This window comes from Syngnathoides biaculeatus, chromosome 15 (genome assembly GCF_019802595.1).
Source record: "Syngnathoides biaculeatus isolate LvHL_M chromosome 15, ASM1980259v1, whole genome shotgun sequence".
Classification (NCBI taxonomy): domain Eukaryota; kingdom Metazoa; phylum Chordata; class Actinopteri; order Syngnathiformes; family Syngnathidae; genus Syngnathoides; species Syngnathoides biaculeatus.
In genome coordinates, this window is record NC_084654.1 from 6,410,115 (window position 1) to 6,429,145 (window position 19,031).

General features: G+C 42.4%; 1 protein-coding gene across 3 annotated transcripts in view; it reads right to left on the minus strand.

Annotated features, from left to right (window-relative positions):
- Positions 1 to 1,816: 1,816 nt before the first annotated feature.
- Positions 1,817 to 19,031, minus strand: part of nrde2 (NRDE-2, necessary for RNA interference, domain containing) — a 35,111-nt gene continuing 17,896 nt past the window's right edge. For all 3 annotated transcript variants that reach the window (XM_061843889.1, XM_061843890.1, XM_061843891.1), the window contains 18 exons: positions 17,436 to 17,541; positions 17,094 to 17,255; positions 16,825 to 16,965; positions 16,286 to 16,545; positions 15,327 to 15,556; positions 13,199 to 13,423; positions 12,920 to 13,109; positions 12,417 to 12,550; positions 10,140 to 10,260; positions 9,868 to 10,040; positions 9,297 to 9,465; positions 8,065 to 8,285; positions 7,500 to 7,992; positions 4,109 to 4,473; positions 3,900 to 4,039; positions 3,625 to 3,766; positions 2,309 to 2,380; positions 1,817 to 2,208 (listed from right to left, as the gene is read on the minus strand). In XM_061843889.1, the coding sequence (XP_061699873.1) occupies positions 2,083 to 2,208; positions 2,309 to 2,380; positions 3,625 to 3,766; positions 3,900 to 4,039; positions 4,109 to 4,473; positions 7,500 to 7,992; positions 8,065 to 8,285; positions 9,297 to 9,465; positions 9,868 to 10,040; positions 10,140 to 10,260; positions 12,417 to 12,550; positions 12,920 to 13,109; positions 13,199 to 13,423; positions 15,327 to 15,556; positions 16,286 to 16,545; positions 16,825 to 16,965; positions 17,094 to 17,255; positions 17,436 to 17,541 (3,470 nt within the window). In that variant the 3' untranslated portion in view covers positions 1,817 to 2,082. The remainder of the gene's footprint in view (positions 2,209 to 2,308; positions 2,381 to 3,624; positions 3,767 to 3,899; positions 4,040 to 4,108; positions 4,474 to 7,499; positions 7,993 to 8,064; positions 8,286 to 9,296; positions 9,466 to 9,867; positions 10,041 to 10,139; positions 10,261 to 12,416; positions 12,551 to 12,919; positions 13,110 to 13,198; positions 13,424 to 15,326; positions 15,557 to 16,285; positions 16,546 to 16,824; positions 16,966 to 17,093; positions 17,256 to 17,435; positions 17,542 to 19,031) is intronic.

Consider the following 19,031-nt stretch of genomic DNA (forward strand, 5'->3'; position numbering starts at 1 on the left):
GGTGTACCCTGCCTCCTGCCTGTTGAGAGCTGGGATAGGCTCCAGCACTCCCACGACCCTTGTGAGGATAAGCGGCTATGAAAATGGATGGATTCTTATCGAAATAAATGCTACCTTGAATTAAGGTGAATCCATCCACCCATTTACTGAGCGACTTATCCTCAGAAGGGTCTTCTTCTTTTCCTTTCGGTTTGTCCCGTTAGGAGTTGCCACAGTATGCCATCTTTTACCATCTAAGCCTATCTCGTGCATCTTGCTTTCTAACACTCATTGTCCTCATGTCTTCCCTCACAAGATCCATCAACATTTTCTTTGGTCTTGCTCTCGCTCTTTTGCCTGGCAGCTCCATCCTGAGCACCCTTCCACCAATATACTCACTCTCTCGCCTCTGAACATGTCCAAACCATCAAAGTCTGCTCTCTCGAATCTCGTCTCCAAAACATCCAACTTTGGCTGTCCCTCTAATGAGCTCATTTCTAATCCTATCCAACCTGTTCACCTTGAGAACCTCAACATCTTAATTTCTGCTACCTCCAGTTCTGCTTCCTGTTGTCTCTTTAATGCCACCGTCTCTCATCCGTACATCTTGATGACCCCAAGTATTTGAAGTCATCCACCCTCGCTTTCTCTTCTCCCTGGAGCTTCACTCCTCCTCCTCCGCCCCTTTCATTCATGCACATATACTGTTTTACTTCGGCAAATCTTCATTCCTCTGCTTTCCAGTGTGTGCCTCAATCTTTGTAATTGTTCCTCCACCTGCTCCCACCACAGATCATAATATCATCTGCGACCATCAAGGTCCAAAGGGATTCCAGTCTGACCTAATCTGTTAGCCTATCCCATTACCACTGAGCTGATCCCTGATGCAGTCCCACCTCCACCTTAAATTCTTCTGTCACACCTACAGCACACCTAACCACTGTTCTGCTGCCCTCATGCATGTCCTGTACTATTCATAACATATTTCTCCGCCACACCAGACTTGCCCATGCAGTACCACAGTTCCTCTCTTGGTACTCTTTCTCTGGAGATCCATAAAGACACAATGTAGCTCCTTCTGACCTCTGTACTTTTCCACGAGCATCGTCAAGGCAAATAGTGCATCTGTGGTACTCTTTCTAGGCATGAAACCATACTGTTGCTCGCAGATAATGACTTCTGACCTGAATCTACCCTACACTGCTCTTTCCCATAGCTTCAAGTGTGACTCATCAACTTTATTCCTCTATAGTTGCCACAGAAGGGTTGATCCACCCAAACTGCCTCGGCGATCTACTCGGGAATGACGCACTGGCCACCCCTGCAACCAGTCGTGCCAACCGTGTAATCGAGACACAAAATGAAAAAGACTGCCCTTTCTATAAATAAGCAAACTATCCTATCCCCAGAACAGCAATTAGCTGCTAGATCCCATCCTAGCTGACCTCGAGCAAGAGAAGTTTTGTCACCGTCTTTGTGCCAAAAATCAACGATATCTAATGTCACAATATTATACAGTAAATCAAGTTCATATAGTCTTACTATTACATAAAAACCTTAGAGCAAAATGGTCATTCAGCAGGAGTACCACATGTCACATAATGGTTGCACATGAGCTTCAGGTTTCTTTGGGATGTCATAAAAGCTCTTTGAATCATTTGTTTCTAGTTTGTATGCACAGCCCATAATGCAACATGACAGTACTATGTATTAATTAACAAAAGTACCTCAAGTTTGAATAACTCAGAAACTTGTCAGCCGGGATAGTGACACTAGGTGACCATTGCAGCTAGTCCAGACAAACAAAAGAAAACAACATACAATATTCTCAAAGAACTTTCAGAAACATTATTCTTTATTTAATAAATTAAAACTTGCAAAAAAATTATATACAAATGACAAACAAAAGTATTTTATTGAATGTATCTAAAATAACTAACATACCAAAAGAAAATGTTTTATGGGGGTGAAAATGCAATTTATCTTCTTTATTTGACTTCTCTCAAGTCCAGGATAAGACAAGCATTCTCATGCATCTTGAGTAATCACTGAAATGTCCTTCTGGTGCTGAGCTCCGCATTTAGTTTTACTCGGAAGCTTGTTTCAGTCTTCCAGCAGTATGTCGAGCTCTTCTAATGGCAACCGGACTCGCAGCTCTTTCTCTGTCATCAGATCTGCAAACTCTTGGAGACACTCAGGAAACAGCTGCACTGCATCCATGTACAGACCCTGATCGAACATTTGTCGTTATTGCAAATCCCAAGCGATCAATGTAATAATGCACACTTGGACAGGAAGAAGACATATTACTGTTAAACTTGTGACATACCTTTACCCAGGGAATATTCTGTAAAGCTTTGTAGAAGAGCCCCTTGGCTTGATCTATTTTACCCTCAGATACCTAAGAATACAAACAATTAATTATACATACCGTACATGTTTTAGTCTAACTGTAATATTTGTTCATTTTTATTACCCCTGATGTATACAGTATAGTGAGGATTAATGATTTTTTTCTTTAAAAAAAAGAAAACACTGAGTCAATAATTTAGCCATCTGAAGAATAAAACTAGAGTAAAGGCCTGCATATGTCAAGCAGACCAGGAGAAGCTCATTCATGCTTTTATCTCAAGTAAACTTGACTATTGTCAAGGTCTTCTGACTGAGCTCCCCAAAAAGAGCATTAAACAGCTGAAGCTCATTCAGAATGCTGCAGCTCGGATTTTGGCCAGAATGAAGAAGTCAGAGCATATAACTCCAACTCTATAGTCTTTGTACTGGCTTCCAGTCAGCTTTAGAATTAGATTTCACAGTCCTCGTACTGGTCTATAAATCACTAAATGGTTTAGGTCCTGAATACATGAAAGAAATGCTAATAGAATACAAATCCAGTAGGGCTCTGAAATCAACTGACTCAGGTCTAATAATGGATTACAGAGTCCAAAGCAAACATGGTGAGGCAGCATTTAGTGATTATGTTGCAAAAAAATGGAATAGGTTGCCAACAGAGGTGACTTCAACTCCTCGTGTGAATGTTTTCAAATCCAGATTAAAATTCCTTCTTTTTATCATGCGTTTTTGAGTACCTCCACTTTTGAGTGATGTTTCTTGCACCAAAAGCTGTTTTAATTGTACTTTTACCATTTTTTTATGTACGTTTTTGTTTTAAAACATGTAAAGCACATTGAGTTACCTTGTGTATGACACACACATAATTTGCTTTGCTCATCTTAATAATCTATATATTCATTCTTTTTAACCTCCATAAAACCACAATCACTAGAATTTTAAATTAAAACAAGGGCTCCTCCATCCTTCCGTTGTCTATAACTTTAACAACCCCCCCCACACACACACACGCACCCACGCACACACACACGCACGCACACACACACACACACACACACACACACACACAAATAATTGCGAGCCAAATATAGATACAGAACCATTTAAACTCACATAACACTCATGGAGAATTTAGTGTCTTCAGTTAGCCTAAAAATATGAAAAGTCCGGAAAGGAAGGCTGGATGTGAGATGCCATCCCCAAACCTCAAACTGTGAAGGCAGACAGGCTAACCACTAGGTCCTGCATATTAGGCCAGTTAATGTAGGGGGCCTTCCGAATGATTTGCCCTCTCACCAGGCAGTGAATGTACATCCTCCAAAGTAAAGGACAGTGAGCTCCCGTCTCTGTTCCAATGGCGCTTTCATATAGTCCAAGGATACGATTGCTCAGACCATTCTCCGGCAGGACACTCAAGGGGCCGCTTCTGTCGCAAGACCTATGGTTGCAATAAATATTTGATAAGGTAACAGATATGGAATAAACATTTTTCATCAACATTTTGGAAAATTGGCCATTTCCAAGAATATGTATTTGGTGAAACTGAAAGGGCAACAATACTCTCCTCTTACCTCTGTGCTGCATCCACCAATTGTTTTCTTTGTTGTTCAGCAAGAATAGTAAAGAGCCGTGGCACAACACTGCTGTTGTCTCTTGTTAAAGTGTGAAAAAAGCGACGTGCCCGGCCAGCACTATGGTAACGGTTCTCCACCTGAAACAGTGGTGTACATGCGGCGTAATTAAGCTTGGAATTAAATACAGGACATTAGGATTGTTTTACCTGCACATAAATGCTCCAGAGTGGGGCACTACTAGGCCAGCTTGTAAGGGCCAAGGTGAGCGTGTCTCTGAGTGTCGCTAGAGGGATCACACCAACGCTCGTGTGGTACTTGAGTAACGACGCCTGCTGCACCGCCAACATCTCACACTCTGAAGCTAACCTTCTAACCAACAAGCTGCTGCCAGAGCGGAAAGCATCCGTGCCAGAGTCAGACTTGATTGTGCGGTGCAAGTCGTCCATCCGCTCTCTGGCCTGGCTGTAGACTGCACTTGCTGCCTTGAGGCCCATTGTGAGGTATTGGAAAAGACCATAGCAGCCCACCAGGCCTCTCAACCGCAACTTGTCTTCTCGGACAGCCACTTCACCTAATCGTGAAACAAAGACATCAATTACACAGTCAAAAGATTACAAAGTTGTTCTCATCAATATGTGGTTGACAGGTATTCCATATTACTCCTACATACTATGTTAAAAGATTAAATAAATCAACACTGTTGTTGTTTGCATGTTCTCACCATCCTCCACAAATTCAAAAAAACACGCACGTTATGAGAGATGAAAATTACATTATCTGTCGCTGTGTATTACAGGTGAAACGATTAATCAACAACTAATCGTTGATCAAATTAATCAATCGTTTTTGATAGTTGATTAATCATTAAAAGACTTCAAGCCCCTCACCAGTCTAATGAATTACATTTTAATTGTTGTATTACAATAATAAAGCAGACTTGATATTGTGACAAAATAAGACAATGGCAAATATCTTATTTAACCTTTGAAAACAATCAAAATGCTTGCCTTTTTTGTGACAAGTTACAGACCAAACCAGTCACTGAATCAAAATCAGTTCACTTTTGTGCATTTTCTGTACTGTTAACTTGCAATAATCTGTTTTTGAAGAAAAAACTGTATTATACTGTATCTAACTTTTATCCAATTCATCAATAATCCCACCCACAACTCTGGTAGCGGGTAGGAAGATTAAGAAGGCAAAGGTACAGCAGAGAATCGGGTGGTAGGAGTTGAGAATGTTGTGTGGCCTTTCGGAAAGAGGTGAGACAGACTCTAGACAGACGGGAAGAGCTCCCAGAAGACTGGAATACTACTGCCAAGGTACTCAGAGAGGCTGGAAGGAGATTACTTGGGGTGCCTTCTGGTAGGAAAGGGGAGAAGGAGACTTGGTGGTGGAACCCCAAAATACAGGAAATCATCCAAGGAAAGAGATTAGCGAAGAATAAGTGGGACATGGAGAGGAGTGAGGAGTGGCGGAAGGAATACTTTGAGATGTGACGTAGGGCAAAGGTAGAGGTGGTGAAGGCTAAACAAGAGGCATATGACGACATGTACACCAGGTAGGATACAAAAGAAGGAGAAAAGGATCTCTACAGGTTGGCCAGCCAGAGGGATAGAGATGGGAAGGATGTGCAGCAGGTAAGGGTGATTAAGGATAGAGATGGAAATGTGTTGACTGGTGCCAGTATTGTGCTAAATAGATGGAGAGAATACTTTGAAAAGTTGAATGAATAAAATAGACAGAAGGAAAAGTAGAAGAGGCAAGTGTGAAGGACCAGGATGTGGCAATGATTAGTAAGGGGGAAGTTAGATAGGCACTACAAAGGATGAAAAATGGAAAGGCAGTTGGTCCTGATGACATACCTGTGGAGGTATGGAAGCATTGCGTTGACAAACTTCTCACCCTGGTACGTAGCTGTGGAGTTTTTGACCAACTTATTCAATAGAATTCTACCGGGAGAGAAGATGCCAGAAGAATGGAGGAAAAGTGTACTAGTTCCCATTTTAAGAACAAAAGCAAGGTTCAGAACTGTGGAAACTACAGAGGAATAAAGATGATGAGTCACAAAATGAAGTTATGGGACAGAGTAGTGGAGGCTAGACTCAGGACAGAAGTAAATATCTGCGAGCAACAGCATGGTTTCATCCCAAGAAAGAGTACCACAGATGCATTATTTGCCTTGAGGATGCTAGTGGAAAAGTACAGAGAAGGTCAGAAGGAGCTACATTGTGTCTTTGTAGACAAGCCTATGACAGAGTACCAAGAGAGGAACTGTGGTACTGCATGCGTGAGTCCGGTGTGGCAGAAAAATATGTTAAAATAGTACTGGGCATGTATGAGGACAGCAGAACAGCAGTGAGATGTGCCGTAGGTGTGTCAGAAGAATTTAAGGTGGAGGCGGAACTGCATCAGGTATCCGCTCTGAGCCCCTTCCTGTTCGCGGTAGTAATGGATAGGCTGACAGACAAGGTTAGACTGGAGTCCCCTTGGACCATGATGTTCGCAGATGATATTGTGATCTGCAGTGAAAGCAGGGAGCAAGTGGAGGAACAATTAGAAAGCTGGAGGCACGCACTGGAAAGGAGAGGAATGAAGATTAGCCGAAGTAAAACAGAATATATGTGCAGAATGTGAGGGGCGGAGGAGGAGGAGTGAAGCTCTAGGGAGAAGGGATAGCAAGGGTGTATGACTTCAAATACTTGGTCAACAATAAAGAGCAATGTAGTGTGTGGTAAGGAAATGCAGAAACGGGTTCAAGCGGGGTGGAACAGTTGGTGGAATGTGTCTGGTGTTCTATGTGACAGAAGAGTCTCTGCTAGGATGAAGGGCAAAGTTTATAAAACAGTGGTGAGACCGGCCATGATGTACGGATTAGAGACGGTGGCACTAAAGAAACAACAGGAAGCAGAACTGGAGGTGGCAGAAATGAAGATGTTGAGGTTCTCGCTCGGAGTGAGCAGGTTGGATAGGATTAGAAATGAGCTCATTAGAGGGACAGCCAAAGTTGGATGTTTTGGAGACAAGATTCGAGAGAGCAGACTTCGATGGTTTGGACATGTTCAGAGGCGAGAGAGTGAGTATATTGGTAGAAGGATGCTGAGGATGGAGCTGCCAGGCAAAAGAGCCAGAGGAAGACTAAAGATAAGGTTGATGGATGTTGTGAGGGAAGACATGAAGACTGTGGGTTTTTTAAACATGTAACAGTCCAGGGGATACCCTGCATCTCTCCCAGCAACTCAGCAACAGGTTCGACAGAAAATAGGTGGCTACGATTCCTTGCGTTGAAGACTAATAAAAAGTTAAACATATGTTCCCTAATTGGCAAGCAGGATATAGTTTTTCCTGTTCTTATTTAATACATTCACACGAGTTCATTAAAAAGTGTTTAAAAACAGTCTATAACATTGTATGACATTGGAAAATTTCATAAATGACAGTGTTGCAGTTGGATTACATTTTACAATTAATATAAAAGTAGAGTAAATTGACATCAATATGCACTATCAATATGGTTCAGCTGAAAAATGCAAAGAAAATGGATGGATGGATGGATATATAGATTTTTGATGATTATTATTTTCAGAGGCTGCAAACCTTTTTTGTTGTCCTGAGGATTGAAGAGATCTTTATCGAATGCACATAAAGCGGCAGTCAGAGCTTGTTCATAAGACCTCCTGGCCTTCAGGATGGCAACCGGCAAGACGGGCTGTGATGCCGAAGAAGGTGATATGGCGCTCCCTTCTGCAAGTCTGGTGAGCACGCACACAGCCATAGATGCAGCTCCATTGCCATCTAGCCCTCCCGGTCCACTTGCTCCATCCTCCACCTCGAGTTGAGCCCAAAGCAGACACAACTCGCAGAGAGTGGGGTCACTCAGCCCTTTGGCCGCCCCCAGCGCCCTGGCTGTGGAAAACACTTTCCGGGCCTCTTCGAGGTTACCCAGCATCCACTCCAAGTGGGCGAACTCCCGCCACATTGCCAAAGATGAGCGATTGTCAGGTTCTTTGAGCAGTGATTTGGCAATCCGCTTGCTGATTTTGCTCTGAGAGCGGAGCCGTTTTTTGTTGCTGTGCATGCAACGAAACACCTGAAACAAATATCAACCTCTGACAACTATTTTGAACTGAAATTTCAATAGGACTCCAAAATAAGTCCTTACCTTCAGTTTCTCATACTGCATTCGACTCAGTGACAGGACAGTTCGGTGTTGAGATGGAATGACAGGTTGAAGCATACCCAACATTGCGTTGACAAACTTCTCGCCCTGCTTTCCGAGCCCAGCCCATTTCCTCGCTCCCTGGAGTGTGGTCATGTGACCCACAGAGTTCAGCCCAAGGCTTGGTAGGTAGGAGGAAGTCAGAGGACGTCGTGACTCACTCCCTAAAATCAGTTGTGGAGACTTTTGAGACACTTTATGGAGCAATCCACATGAAAAACTATTTAGTTAAACCTCCTTTGTGATATAATCACTTGCAACATCGTGGTTCATTTATTGCACATTCAATCTGTCATGGATTTTTTGCTTTAAAGATCAATGTAGTGCAACTACTTCCCTGAACATCTCTGATAGTCAGATTTTCTTTATTGAAATGCGACAACGATGAAAGGTCAATTGGGCTAATGTTTTTAGCAGATACAGAAATTTTAGTGAGTACTGAGCTTTTTGCAGACAGCATTAAAAGGACTGAGACTGAGAAGTAATGCAAATGGTTCATCCAAGGAAATTGTTGACCTGCACTCCTCTGTCAAGTGCAGCTTTATGAATTAAAATTGGAGTGCAAGTATGAAATATTTAAATGTACAGTGGGTACAAAAGGTATTCAGACAGCCTTCATTTTTCAGCTTTTCTTAAATTCATAAAATTTGCTCAAATTGTTTGTTTTCCTTATTTAATGTACACACAGCACCCCATATTGACCAGGAAAAAAAATGGAATTCTTGAAATTTTTGCATTCATCCATTTTCTGTACCACTCATTCTCACTAGCGTCGCAGACATGCTGGAGCCTATCCCAGCTATCTTCAAGGGAGATGGGGGGAGGGGGGGGTACACCCTGAACTGGTCCCCAACCAATTCCAAGGCATATATAGACACACAAACAAAGATTACCCATGGTTTTTGGGATGTGGAAGTGGCTGAAGAAAACCCACGTAGGCCACATAGGCGGGGCCAGGATTTGAATCCCAGTCCTCAGAAATGTGAAGGAGATGTGCTCACTAGTTCCCACTGTGCCGTGTAGTATATTATATATCATTTTGTAAAAAAGCAACAGGATAAGGGTGGTATTAAATGTGCATTAAGTCACTTTATAAGTCTCAGCTGAAGGCCCACGCCAGAAATGTGCCGCAGGCCACTGAGTAATGTTACGACTGGACCTAAGTGCATATTCACCCTGAGTGAGCAGAGAAAGGTCCTCCAGCAGCAGGCCAGGATGGCCACCAGACAGCAGCACAGTGTCCACTGGAAGCCCCAAAAATAACAAGAAATTGAGAAGGAAGCGGAGCTGGAGCTCTGACGAGGACAGACAAATCAGAGAAGAACCAATATCGTCGAACAGCACCTTGAATGGAGATGCAGACACAAGGAGTTCAGAGTTCTCACACTTGTAATTGAAATGTTGCAATTCAGTGGACCCCAGCTACTATTTGGGGGCATAGGAACTGGGCCAGACCCTTAACAGAAAAAAAATCCATGGACAATTGACGACTATTCTAACTATATTGAAATTATTTTTTTTTTCTTTTGCAAAAACGCAGAGATTGACTTCCAAAAACTGTTTTCTGCCCCCACCCCCCAAAAAAAACAAACAAAAAAAAAATATATATATATATATATATATATATATAAAACTGAAAATAAATTAGGGGGGAAAAACTCTGCAACTAAGTGAATTAGCTGATTCCGAATCGTGAGTCTGAGGGGTCCACTGTAAGAAATTAGCAATAGCATGAATACAATTTACTTGTCTCTCTGGGTCCTCACAGTCCTCCTCTGATTGGCTCTTGGCTTTTTCAGGTCTCCATGGCAACCAATGTGCAGCTTCACGAGATGACTCCACATTTAGCCACACTTTCCATCTAGGCTGAATGCGGTCCTTAATCTCTTCCTCTTCCTCCTCCTGCTCTTCTTCTTCTTCTGTGGATAAACACAGATTCAGAAGTCTCATGCAACCGGCATACAAATCACAACTACCTTGCATGGAGTTTTTTCCTTCTCTGAATGTGTTGGATTTACCTGCAGAGGGCTGCACCCACCCTCCTCGCTCCTGTTGGACCATCCAAGCCTTCCAACCTCTGGCATTCAACTCCCCAACTCTTGCCTCCCCGCTATCCCAGAATGGCTCAAAGAAGTCAGCCTGCACATATAAGACCAAACACTTGAAGGCAGTTGAGGTTTTGGAATTTGCACCCAGGCAGAAAAATCCCTGCATCCATGATTTTAAAACATGTACACAGTAGTGGCAATGCAATTATGCTTGCATTTACCATTTCCGAGACGACTCTTTCTCTAATCGACACAATTTACAGCAGCTTTTAAACTTTCCCACATCATTTTTTTCCCTTTTGTTGGTAACATCTGCAACCAATTCAGGGTGTACGCCACCTCCTGCCCAAAGATAGCTGGAATAGGCTCCAGCAGTCCTGCAACCCTTATGAGGATAAGAATTTCAGATAATGGATGGATGGTAACACCTGAATAATTGTTCGAAATAATATTTTTGTTTCATTTCCACTCTTCAGACAAGTACCAAACAATGTTCTCGGAGATATTAATTTTGTCTACCTTTTTTTAGTGCTCAATCTGCACATTCTGCAATGTATTGCTACTCCCATATATATAGAAACATACAACAAGAGTCACACTCACAACCACACCTACTGGCAATTTAGTCTCCAATGAATGCATGTTTTTGGGATGTGGGAGGAAACCGCAGTGGCCAGAGAAAATCCATGCAGGCACGGGAGAACACGCAAACTCCACACAGGCAGGGCCGGGATTTGGACCTCTGTCCTCAGATCTGTGAGGCTCAGTCTCTGACCAGTCACTCCACCGTTCAGCCTTTAATATTATTGTTATTAGCATTAATTATTACATGTCAAGTACCAAAGTTACCTTGATCACCTTGTCCTCAAACATATGTATAATGTTTCCAATTTGTATTTACTGCACTGACTTCAAAGTAAATGACACCTAAAAGTAGCACTCCACCCTGTGACCAAGAATACGCATTTATCAAAGTTGGTTTAGAATAAAATCTTTAAAGGTCAAGTGTCATCCCTATAAACATTCTAAAATAGATATTGAAATGAAAAACACATATAACATTATTCACTTCAATGTCTACACAAAAAAATAAATATGAGCGGAGAGTGCGTCATTCATGCGCAACGTTGCAGACATCCAAGTGGTCGCCTTATTGGCTGCATCTATTGTCCGTGACATCACCCAGGACATTTGCCATTGAAAACACACGGTGGCCCCTACTTTGGTACACGCCCCTTCAGACACAGAAGCTCTTTTCCAATTAGAGAACATCTCATAATCGAGTGAAGTGTCTGGCGCAATACTACCCTATTTTTTTTAGCCAAATTTAGATGATACACAGATCACAGCAAAACCACCTCCCTGCCGGATCCACCTCCGTGCGGCAGTGATAAAAACAACGACGATGCCGCGGTCAAACTGCCTCCCCGTCTGATCCACTTCCGCAGAGGAGTTGAGCCATTGCCGCCCGGCGCCGCGACGAGTCGACAAGGCCAGTCGTGATTCACACGGCCTGCGGAGGCAGTCATTCAGCGGCTGCTGCACGGAAGACTTCTGATGCGCACAGACACATTTAGCACCCGAGATTGACGGATTATCACCCCACCCTGCCCAACTATTGTTTTTTTAGTAGCTGTATACACACCTACCTGTCATTTGGGACCCACAAAGCTCTCGTCCTTTGCACCTGTGCAATACATTTTTCACGACAAACCAGATCTTTTGGAAAAGTATGAAGACCGAATCCATCCTCCCGAGTGTTCAAGCAATATCCAGCAATGCAACGAGCCGGCATTTTGGCTAACACAAAGGAACAATGAGCTATCTTCCCGCAGATAAAATTAATAGAAAGAAATTAGTCCACTTGAGTGTGCTACTGCCTCCAACGTCACTTCCTGCTTCTTGTCGAAAACAAATCCCAAGAGAGGATTTTCATGGAGGGAGTTATAAAAAGTCAAATGTCAAAATCGTGTTTTGTGGTGAAAAAACGGATGACTCCATACCAGCTGCCATTTTTTCATTAATAACATACTAAAAATCATCCATTTCATGACACTTGAACTTTAAGGCAGCATATATTATTGCCAAACCATAATCTAACATTTTACAGGCTGAGTCTGGTTGTAAAGAGGTCAGAGCATTTTCATGAGGATTTATTTTGACTGGTCCTATAATCCGCGTACTTTATGGAACTTCTAAAATTCAGATCGGTACGCGTTCAGGTATATGTGTTATTTGTGCGTTTACCTGTTGTTTGGTGGATAGTTGCCGTACACTGTCAGGCTTGAAGAACGTAAAGTCGATCATGGCTTGAAATAGAGAGAAAGCCTTCTCGGAGTGACCGGACTGACGGAGGAAATGACACTGTTGGGTGAAGATATCTGAACAGTATACGGGATTATACGTTAATGACTTTCTATAAACACAGAGCACAAATGATTTGATCACTAGCCAATCACAGTACTGACACAGAGACAGCCAGCCAGTCACATTCACAGAGAAAGGCAAGAGCTATGATTTGAACCCCTGCTAACCATTACTGCAGTGTACTGCCCGTAGTTGATGGAAATAAAGTACATTAAGAAAATTTTTTTCAAGTAAGGGATGATGTGATCCTCAACCTGATGGTCCTTAGTTAGTAGTGCGATGCTCATGGAACGATAAACATGCACTGACAAACTTTCTAATAGAAATAGATCGACTCACGATCACACTCATGTTTACAAAATGTATAAAATAAGATGCGTTACCTAGCATGTCCTCTTCGATCCCTGGCATGGCTGGGTGGGACACCATGCTGCCATCCCGGACGGCGCTGAGCATGCTGAGACATTTCCCATAAGCCGAGTTAACCCTTGACACACTGAAGTTGCTAAAGTAGCTCTGGGTAAAGAGGAGATACTCCTTCCAAAGAGGGCCACTATTTGGGTGGAGAAAGACCTAAAAAAATAAAATAAATAAAATGGGGCTTAGCCTATTGATGAAGTGCTTTCAAGTGAACATTGTGAACACAAGGAGAGTAAACCAACCAGTTTCTTCCATTCTTTAGCCAGCGCTGATGGTTCCCAAAGCTCTTGGCAGATCCTGAGCCTCTCCCGCTGCAGAGCGACACAGCTGGGGTTGGTGGCCACGGCGCGCTCTGCAATGCTCAGCTTTTTCTCCAGCACAGCTTTGTAGGAAGACTTGCGACGCTCCGATAACTCTTTAGCCTGTTGCGCATCCTCACCTCCAAATACAGTTGCACTCAACTCATCCTAAAGCAAACACACAAGATAAAATTTGGAATTAATGCTTCATGTCCGTGACCTGATCATAGGCTGCCCAGTAATTTCGGAGCAGATCAGAGAACATGGTTAATAACATAATAGAGCTCGTGCACGTGATGTCACCATTTTCACGGCACCATATTGCCAGTCAAAAAGAGCTGCCATTGACATTGTGGGGGACATTGAACCAGAGCAGAATATTCACAATGCCCGAGACTTATTGTGCTGTTGGTTGTTACAACAGACAAGACAGATATTCAAAGAGGTCATTCTATAGAATACCAGCTGAAAAGACCAGAAAATATCAATGGATTTCAGCAATTAAACATGATGGATGGTGCCCAACCAAAATACGCATACGTCTATGTAGTGATCACTTCATTTCAGGTAGGAATTATTCTTCTCAATCTCAAATTCCCAAGAAGTACTTATAATGCCAAGTTGGCTCATTTGAGAACAATGCATTTAAAAAATAAAAAAAAAAACTGACATGGAGTCATCTCCAACGTACACGGAAGCGTGTTGCGGCTACACGTCAAATCTTCGATAAACCTCTCCCCGACACTTTTTTTTTTAAATATGTATTGTCCTCAAATGAGTCCAATGCGCATTTAAATGGGAATTTCAGTGCTTCGCATGAACAATGTATCCAATAGGTCATGTAATATGTACTATATTTTGACAATGTGATGTTAAATCCTCACTCATTTAATAGTGTTTTGAGAAGATTACGATCGACAATTACGAATTTTCAGGGGTGCTGCCATTTTCGCGAGTCACATGACTTACTTGGGCGGATGTGACATGTAAGGTGAGCACCAAAGGCTCGATTACATTACGGCCACCACTGATTTCTCGGATTTATCCCCATCTAATGAAGAAATAGCAGAATCGGTTGATCGGACAGACGGAGGGATACTTCCATACAGATTTGAACCTGTGGCTGTAAATAATGTTGAATATTCGGATGGTTCATCGGGAGAATGACACTGGAGTTTGACTACTCGGGAGGCCTACCCACGGGATGTAAGTGCGTAAACAAAGGCCCCCGGAGCTCCAGGCCAGCAGCTGGGGATGGTTCTTCGGACGAGAATGACGCGGAGTCTGACGAGCGAGCTCCGGCAGCGGGCCGTGAGCCGAGCTTTCAGGTGGCGGAGGCCTTTAGCCTAGCTTCGGCATCCGTGGCAAACGAAGCGAGCAGTGCCGGCCCACGAGGTGAGCTTCCAGGTGAAGCTTGGCTAAAGGCATCCATCATTACAGAAGCTCGGGAGGTGTGGAGGAAAACATTTGACCAATCAACAGATGCGAATCAAAATTTCCACCTCCCTTGCAAATTCAGATCGGAAAATGAACGAGAGTGGATTCTGGCACGGGTTACGGTCGGAATATTGCAGAAACATGGAAAATATATATATTTTTTAATATATGGAATTTAAAAAGACAGCATTCCGCCTATAAACGGAAAAACCACATGCCTACAAACTGTAAATTGTTTTTAAGAGCCATTTCTAAACAACAGCAAACACAGGTCATGGCTTCAAACAAATGTATGTAAGAAAACACTAGTTTGCTGCATCAGCATTTTGTCAAGGTTTTGTGAAGAAGACCCAAACATCACGCCGGAATCCTACCAAAAAGCATTTTTTGGACCGCTCCAAAAGATGTCTGGTTCAGGTGAAACTTGCCAAGGAACATGTATTCATATATAGCTTTTAAACTCACTTAACATACACGCTGATAAAAGAAGATATATGATGTATGTGGTTGCACGTTGGAAGAAGAATGGTTTAAATGAATCAAAACGAGACAAAATCTAAATCTGTTATCCACGTTCATCATGAACTTCTTATCAGAACGCCAGCACCATACCACAAAAAGTGAGTCTTCCTACCTGGTATCTAATGAATTTCAACCAGAGCTGAGTGTTTTCTGGTTGCTCTCTCAGTTTCCTGTTGAATTCTTCTGTCTGGCCTGTCACAAGCTCTGTATCCTGGCCTGTCTCCAAATTGGGGTCTTCGTGGTGATCTGTCTGGTCTTGCTTTCCCTTCCCCTGCAGCCAGAGTGCAGTGGTGGGGTCGTACACACCAAGGGGATTCACTGATGACGTCTGAGCTCTCCCAACTGGGGCAACACATTGAAGGACAAAATGCATGTAAATAGTAAATGATAAGACTAGAGGATGAAAAAAAAGCAGTATACGACAGACGATGACAATATTATCAGACTGCAGCGGATTCAGTCAAAACAAATGGAACCAAATGAAAACAACCAGTTCATTCGGTTTTCCCTAGTTTGGAAACATATCACACCTTGCTTGGTTAAGAAACTGCTGCGGGTCAAACACATTTTTGATCTCCCGCAAAGGCTTTCATTGACGTCAATAGAAAAGATCTTAATCCAGTACTTGTCACATAAAACAGGGCAAGGTTGTGGTGGTGAGATGATGCAATTCCGGCATGAGAACATTTGCGGGTGTCTTTCCATCCTGTTTCTGGGAAGCCACACTAATTCATGCACAATTTTAATAGAATTGAATGGCTCCAGCGTCCAACTATCTCCAAAAATCTTGATGAGCTGTACAGGATAGGTGTATAAATTGCAAAATGTTAGGCAAAAGGTTAGGATAGTACCTGTCCAATATCTGAAGTATAATGAATAACAGACTGCTGATAAAACTGAATTTAGAAACAACAAAAGTTAACTTAGATGAGTGACAGGTATTTGGAGGAGAAGGAGATTACTACATGTGGCAACGAGTTGAGTACACTCCATTCATCATTCTTGTACAACGACTTTTGTAAATATGACAACTTGTGACATTTCTTCACGCTTTAGCTAAAAATCCCTTACCCAGCTCTAATTTTTTCTCCCCCTCAATATCTTCCAGTGGGAGAAAGGGGGTAGAGTTGCTCCCATCTCCGCTTTCAGTAACTCTGGGTAATATCAGGAGAGGGAGCTGCGACTTGAGCAACTGACGACACACTGTGGAAAAGTATCGGTCTGCTCCTTTCTTTTTGTCCCCATGTTTATGTTTCTTTTTCGCATCCTCCCATCTTACTTCTTGTCTGCAAGGGTCCAGACCCAGTGATGAGCAACCTTTCCTCCTATACCTGCAATAGCACAGCACATTTAAAAACAATGGCCTTGTTCAGACTGCCAGCCCTAATTATGGTCTTTCTCCTATCGTCTTGATTTTCTGAGGCAATGATTAAGAATGTTTTTGATTGTTTTTAACTGCTCCTACTTTCAGGTTTGTATTTGGCCTGACCAACATCAGCACGGACATTTACAGCATGTTGTTGCCATTGCAAGCCATGCAGATGGGTCAGTACAAAGCACTGATGTGTGGTCTTGTTTTAACTTCCATAATTTGTGTGTGTGTGTGTTACCTTGCTACATTTCCTCTGTATAGAGACTTGTACGTCCAGTTCGAAGCATCAGATTTAGAGTCGACACAGAACGGCTGCAGTGTGGGCGACTTTATATCATCCAACCATGAGAAAGAACTTGATATTGGAGCAGCCCGTGGTCTATATTCACAAGACACATCCCACACATGAACAAAGAAGTCAGAAGCTGGTGTGGACGATCGTTTGAATTCGAACTGATGGAACGTAATTGTAACATGTAATGTAACCACACTCTGCGTTGTGTGTACCTGTCAGTTTCTTGTTTCCGCTTGAGCTCACTTGGGAAGATCGGTTCACATTCTGAGCCACTGCATTCTGCTGACCCTCTACTGTTTTCTTTGTATTTTTTCTTTTTTCCCCCATGCTTTTCATGCTTCTTTTTCTTTGGTGGCACACTGTCCACATCTTTTCTGTGTACAATGCAACAACAGGAGAGTTGAAGAAAAAAAGGACAACAATCAGTATTTGTGACACCTGAAACTTAAACATTGTAATTCCAATATTTTGGGGGCGGGAGGGGGGGGATAAGAAAGCTTATTGTTTGGTTACTTGTTCTTATTTGAATGAAAAAAAGAGCTGATATTTTTTACCTTGAGTCTTTGTTGTGTAATGAGTCACTTTTCTTCTCTAAAAACCGACTATGAAGCGACAAGGCATCACTTGTTTGAAAACTCTCATTGTTCAGCCAGTTCAGTTCTAAGGAATATCGGGAAATAAAACATTGTTATTTTAGTGACCAAAAATCAAGACAAAACAAAAATGATGACCAAGTTCCAAGGGTAATTACTCTGTTTACATGTGGTCTGGTATTACTAATAATCCAAAATACAGATTCCTGAAATTCATCAACCCGAATTGTCTAATAAATTACTAATTATCAGGAGATTTGAAAATCAGATTAAGTTGGAAATGTTAGGACTCAAGATTGGTTGTCTAAAACAGAGAAGTCTCAATATGGGTTGTTTTCACTGACGTCAAATTTTTTGGTGAATTACCCACATACCACTGCGCACCGCCATTTAATCTCCCTACCTAACGCGTACCAGTGTGGCAGCCTCCAGAATGCTCTCCGTTACTGCTTGTCTTTTTGTGTTTCACGGGCGTCTCGGGACTCAAGTACACGAGAGAGGACTTGCTAACCATCAGAGAGTGTTCTTCTGACTTTTTTTTTCGACAACTCTCGCCAATTTGCTGAAGTATTTTCCAGAGTTGCTAGTCGGCGCGCTCGCAATCGGGGATACAAGTCTGACTTCAAAAGCGGGGACATTGTCTAACGCTTCCGACGAAAGACTTTGGACATTCACGGAGACTTGGCTTTGTGTACAATTGCCCGACGCTGCTGTCACGCTGCACGATCTCAATCTTCATCCTGCTGATTGTGTCGCCGAGCTAACAAACTTAATTGATACTCTTTTCAGAAGACCAACATTACAGTTAAGTTCCTTTTTTGTTAGTCACTTGAAATATTTGAGAATTTTGTGAAATACCGGATTTGTTTATTCTTTTGTCTTTCTGCCATTGTCATAAAATTTTAAACAAACATTTCGCTTTGCTTATGGTGAACTAATAACCAGGTTTTACTTTTCGAAAAGAAATGGAATGGAGTTCGCCTTGATATTAAAAAAAATAATATTCCACTGCGTTTCGTTTTCTGTGTTAGCATACAGGTAAGTGCCCATTTATATTTTTATATATGGGCAATTAACTGTATGCTAAGACGGAAAACGAAAGGCGGTGGAATATACTTTTATATCAACGAAGAATGGTGCACAGACGTTATAGAGTTCAGCACACACTGCAGCAATTTTCGTTTGCTACAACAACCCAACTATAAAAAAAATAAAAGACTGAAGTGACCATTTACGAAGTGTCTTGAGCAGACAATTGTCCGATCCCTCCGATCCTCCTTCGTTATTTCTGTCACATAAGAGTAAAAGATCAAGGGCACTACTGCGCATTCGTGAAGTAGTCTTGAGTCCCATGATTTGTGTATGTCAATTAGCCGAGTAGTCAGTCTGGGCTCGATGTGCTGTCGGTCGCGTCTTCAATAAATGCAGTTAGAAGCGTAACGTCGTCCACCTCGCGTATGTATGAGTAACGGAGCTCAGGGATAAATAATGGCCGCCGTGCTAGATTCACAACGGGTGACGTGACGTGAAAACAACCCATGGATTTAAACTACTTGA